At 36.2% G+C, this 5,828-nt stretch overlaps 1 protein-coding gene across 1 annotated transcript in view; it reads right to left on the bottom strand.

The window, feature by feature from the left end:
- rgcc (regulator of cell cycle) overlaps positions 1 to 5,137 on the bottom strand; it is a gene marked incomplete in the record, with an annotated part of 11,954 nt that extends 6,817 nt beyond the window's left edge. The window contains 4 exon segments of the mRNA XM_014030059.1: positions 994 to 1,167; positions 1,273 to 1,404; positions 4,300 to 4,583; positions 4,771 to 5,137. Of these exon segments, the coding sequence (XP_013885513.1) occupies positions 994 to 1,167; positions 1,273 to 1,300 (202 nt within the window).
- Between the last annotated feature and the right edge of the window lie 691 nt (positions 5,138 to 5,828).

Below are 5,828 nucleotides of genomic sequence, written 5' to 3'. Positions count from 1 at the left end.
GTTTGATAGTGTATGTGAGAGAGTTTGATAGTGTATGTGAGAGAGTTTGATAGTGTATGTGAGAGAGTTTGATAGTGTATGTGAGAGAGTTTGATAGTGTATGTGAGAGGGTTTATAATGTACATATATGACAGCAAGAATGAAACGTGGCCTAAAGGGCCTCCCATACATAGTGGATGATTTCTGGCACAGAATCCAACCTATAATGTTTGACTGGATCAGGGTAAACTAGTGTCAGTATTTTGAAACAATTTTCATATTTCTCAGGTTTTAAATGAAAACCTGATTTACAATATATTTTTGACATTTTTATACATTTGTTAGTGACATCTCACAGCTTTTTATAGCCTAGTGGAGCCTTAATCAATAACTAAATAGTCTCTAAGTGTGAATGGTTATTTCAGTGTCCATGGACTTGAGGTCTTTCCAGTGTCGCCTCTGGCACAGTTAATGCTGGAGGTAAGCACCAGATCCCTCTAATCTGGAAAGGAGAAGCAGGTGAAGAAAATGGGTAGATAAAATGATTCTGTAATCTCTGCCTTTAATGACAACAAGACACACAGCTGCCATAGGCCTGCTAGTTTGGTAATAAGATCTTCCTGCTTGTCCTGTCGATATAGATTTTTGGATCATTGTGGAGTTCTTATCTTGGATTATTCAAGTCTGCTGACAGGTCTGCTTCAGAATATTTTGTTTGGAACAACTGATTCTTGACATTATTGTCATAGTCTTTCTTAATTGGTGGACTAAATGGAATTTATTAGAAATGATAGACAAAATTAAAAACATGGAAATTATTCAGAAATACTAAAAGTATCATGTTTATACTGGATTAAAAGTCAACCTTCCTGATTTTCTTAAATTCCCACACTTGTTTTCTGGTTTTGTATCACAAACAATGTGTTTCGATCTACTGTTGCAGATTTAATCTAACAGAGCAGTTGTCAGTGACACAGCAGAGCAGGGTGTGTGTGGACAGTTCCTGTCACTCACTGTCTGAGTTGCTGATGCCGCTGTCGCTGATGCTCGCGCTGCTCCTCCTCTTCACGGTCTTCAGGTGTTCGTCGTACCTGAAGTGTCGCTTCTCCACCGGAGACGTGAAGTCTTCCATCACCGCGTCGAACTCGCCCAGCACGTCGCTCAGGTCCTCCTCTTTGACGAAGGTCGCTGCAGGAGAAACAGTCAGGTCAGGAGCTTTACTTATGATGACGGCAGGCAGCCGCACACCTGTGGTTTTTAATTAAAGGTGACAGAAAACTAGTTTAAAACTACCTCTAGTTTTCAGCTTCGGTGACTTCATGGTAGCACGGCTCAGAAAGCTGTCGCAGAGGGAATAATGAATGTCTCAGTGAGCAGCCCTGAAAATATGTCCTCATACCCTGGATGGTTGCTTTTAAACCAACCCTGTTCAGAGGGGCGGGGAGAGAGAGAGAGAGGGAGAGAGAGAGAGAGAGAGAGTGAGTATATCATGGTTCCCAGGAGTAAAACTTGACAGGATGTTTTGGCTACACTTGACTTGTTATGGCAACCCATTTTAGCATAGAATCAGTTTCATCTATCTGTAATTACATTCTACCATCTATAAATGAGTTTTGACAGGAACAACTACATTTTGACTATCTTGAATGTTAATTTAAGATATGTGTATTAACATTCTGACTMGTCATAATTGCARTTCAAGATATCTCAAACATAATTGTGACCAGTCAAAATGACGTTTTTTGATATCTGAAATAAGAAATTGCTCACAAGCCCCCATGCTGCCACTTAGCTGTCCAAACAGTTGCCTGCTGAATTTTGTGAAGCTGCAATGAAAAACAATAAACTATCTGTTTTTGATTCATGTTGAGCACGAGCTACAGAGATATAAATTGTGTTAAAAACAGAATTTGAGCTGGACACTGCAGACCACCTACAGCACATTAAAGTAAGGCAGTGACAGTACGACTACTTGTAAATCATAGGTATATGCAGGCTAGCTATCTCATGGCGTGCTGTAGCACATATTCATATTTCATRTTCATATTTCATAAAATAAGAGTGTGTTGCCAGCTTATTGGATGATTCTCAATAGGGAGCACCAGAGAAAGCAACTATGTCCATATTTTGTTCATTAACCAGAGCAGCTTGAAAACAGATATAATTATCTTTTATAAGAAATATTGAACAATAGTTTTGGTAATTTGTCCGTTTATAATAATTTGTCATTGTAGCTATTTGACAATCAACAAAATAACAACAGCTGGAACTGGTTCTGGTCGTTACGGTCTCTATGTTGAGCTATGATGTCTATGCAGTAAATTTTCCACCAAAATGCTACGTAAATCTGTGCCGATTTGACCAGTCACAATCATTATTCAAAATATCTTCAATATCATTTTGATTTGTCAAAATGTTAATTCAAGATACCTTAAATGGAAAAGCCCTCTAGATGAAAAAAATATATTCATGATATCTTAAATTCATTTAGAGATATCTTAAAATGAATTTTGACTAGTCATAATTACAGTTCTAGATATCTCTAATTTAGTTTTAACTAGTCATTATTTGCTTTAAAGATATCTGTAATTGAATTTGAACAAGTCAAATCTTTATTCATGGTATCTAAAAGTAAGTTTAAGATATCTTAAATAATGATGCCATTTAAGATATTTTTAATTGGAATTAAGACTTGTCAGATCTAAAAGTGGGATATCTTTAAGGCAACTAGTGACTAGTCAAAAATAACTTAGAGATATTTCAAACTGTATTTTTGACTAGTCAAAATTACTTTTAAGATATCTTGAATTGAAGCCTCCGTAGACCTCAATGGTAAATCTGACGTCATTTATACTAGTCAAAATGTAATTAGAGATATCTCAAATAACAAATATGACTAGTCATAATTCAGTTTCAGATATCTGGAATGGAAGTGTTGTGAATCTGATTTTATGCTAAAATGGCTTGCCTTAATCTGTCCAAATTTAAGTGGACGTACAGTGCCATCTGCTGGAATTATGTGTCTATTTATTTTTTCTTTATTTAACTCCAACACAAATCAATTGAACCTAACAAATGAACAGCAGCAGACCCYGCCCCTCGCACTGTGACTGCTGGATCTGGGCACCAGTGACCCATGTGACCCTGAAAAGGAAGAAGCGTGTWCAGAARATGGATGGATGGAAATGAACAGCAGCCCAAAGACTTCTTCACTTTGAATGAGAGCTTTTAGTGGCAGAGTTTTAAGAAACTAACGCTGACTGACTTTACAAACTTTACAGTAGCAGCACTAGAGATGCTAATCAGTAGAAATTGATTGTGAAATTAAAAGAAAGGTGCATATTGTGGGAAATATTTATTTAATAAGAACAAATAGCTGTGGAAGACCAGGACTTCAAATCCTCTCATAGTATTTCTGTTTGTAACCTTCATCGTTTTAAATCTAATTGACTATTTTACATTTGTAAGTGAAAAACACAACCTTCAGGATACAAATTAATCTTTAGTTTAACACAAAATACAACATGTCTCATACAACACAGCAATGCCATGTTTAATACTTATACCATCATCAAATTAAGAATCCTCCAAGATGTAAATATAAAATCTTGTTAGTTAATATATTCCCTAGTGGCTTGTTTATTATGTGTCACATTTAAAGTTTAGCCTCTGATCACTTATGGCAGGAAGTTAAGAACCTCCATCAAATTTGCTGGACATCCTGAAGACTCTCTCACAAATTCAGCAGWGGCATTCATGAAATGTTATTTTAAAACAACTGCATTAACAGCTGGGTTTTCATACCTGAAACTGCACGACTTATATATTTCACATTACATGACCTCTACTTACAGGAGTCAGAAATGAAACTCAGGAAAGATTGTGGTCAAAGCAATGCTCTTTGGACAGGTAGCTGACTGAAAGCTGTGGGGTGTTTGTGCATTTTTTATTGCAAAATGTTTTATTTTGTATTTTTTTTCCTGTTATTTTCTTGTTTTTAATTATTGTTGGATGCTGTTTGTTTTTATTATGATGTAAATTAACTTTAGGCTAAATCTGGTGCAATGCATCAAATGTTTTTATGTTCATGTTTTAATTGCACATTGTCCTCATGAATAAAATTCATTAAAACATGCTGGTAAAGGGAAAATATATTTGTTATGAAGTGTTCTGAGTGCTTCAAGRYAAGGAAGAGGGATTTTTATGGCCAGGAAAAGTAAAAAAGGATGGATAAAACCACTTCCAGTCGGCCATTTTGAATCACTAATTTYGTCATATTTGAGGACAAATATGCCTCAAAATGTGAATGCAGATATTCACCAGATGCTGCTGCTGACAGATCCATGATGTGATGACCTGGAACGTGAGGCCTGAAGTGAACCGAGGCAAGCTGCTAACCACCGCCGTCGGCTACCAGGTSCGCTATCGGCTCGGCCCATGAGCTGGTGGTTCTCCAACACATTCGGCTAACCCAGGAGCTACAACCACAGGCCTGTGTAGTCGGCCTGCCTACGAAACTACAGACGTGGTTGGTGTGAGGACAGGCCCGGATGAGTCGTGATGAGACGTGGTCCAGGAAGAGGCTCAGCTTCAGCAGAAAACAACTATGAAGACAACATGGAGGAATTTTAAACATCATTGGATTTTATGAGTGCAGAGAGTGGCTTCACTGCAGGAAGTTCTCATGGAGCTGTTTGAAGAGGTGAAGTGAGTGAAAGTTGCAGTAAATGACAGACAGATAGTTAGGGTTAGGGTTAGGTTAGGGTAACTGGACGACATCAAACACCAGACCTGTGCTGGAGTTGCAGCGAACAGAAACACCAGGACTCTGCACAAGAAGAACTGATCCCTGTGGAGCAGCAGGTAGTGACTTTCCTGCAAAACAAAAATACTGACGTTTCATCTGAGGACATTTCCATCTGCCACACCTTGCCCAGCAAATCAGACAAATTCAAACCACCAACAGTCATCAGATTCATAAGCAGCAAATCAAAAAACAATCTAATRATACAAGCTAAGAAACTGAAAGGAACAAATGTCTACATAAACAAATAACCAAAAAAAGGAAATATTGCAAGTGAGGCAAGTTGTTGAAAAGACAGAAAAAAATAAAACAACTTGGACACGAGATGGAAACATCTGGATCAGAGCAAAGGAAGGGTCACAGGCATGACAAGATAAACTTTATTGATCCCACAGCGGGGAAATTTGCACATTACTGCAGCTCAATACAGGAGAGGCTGAGATAGAATAAAGACATATAAATAAAATAAAATAATTTGATTAAAGAAAAGAAAAATGATTAAAGAAATGAAGGATTTGGATGGATTTAGGACGGAATAACTGAAGTAAATGACTGAAACAACTGGTGCATAAGGATTTAACAAAATAAAAGAAAAAATGGACAAATACATTACGATATGACAAATGAAGTCTCTAAAATATATTATATAGAGGATAAGATTGATTCAGTTTTTTTTCCTGCAATCAAAGAGCAAATATTATAACGCAGAACAATTAAAAAAAAATAACAAAATGGGTTTCTCCATCATACATTTTAAAAATTAGGAGTATAAATGCAAATTTATCCAAAATAACAGATTATTTAAAACATTTAATCAGAAAATTTAATACAATAACACTTTCTGAAACACGGTTAAATGATGCAATCATACAAGTTACTGATGGGTATCATTCATACAGCATGAATACAAGGGGTGGAGAGGCTCTATTAATTAGTAAAGGAATAAAATGTAAATTAAATAATAAAATGTCATTAATTTTAGATGATATTATAGAAATAATAACAATCAAATAATAAATAAGAATTTTACAAATATATAATAATC

This window comes from Austrofundulus limnaeus, unplaced genomic scaffold (genome assembly GCF_001266775.1).
Source record: "Austrofundulus limnaeus strain Quisiro unplaced genomic scaffold, Austrofundulus_limnaeus-1.0 Scaffold991, whole genome shotgun sequence".
Lineage (NCBI taxonomy): Eukaryota > Metazoa > Chordata > Actinopteri > Cyprinodontiformes > Rivulidae > Austrofundulus > Austrofundulus limnaeus.
The sequence above is the reverse complement of the archived record's forward strand: the minus strand, read 5'-3'. Positions and strand labels throughout refer to the sequence as shown.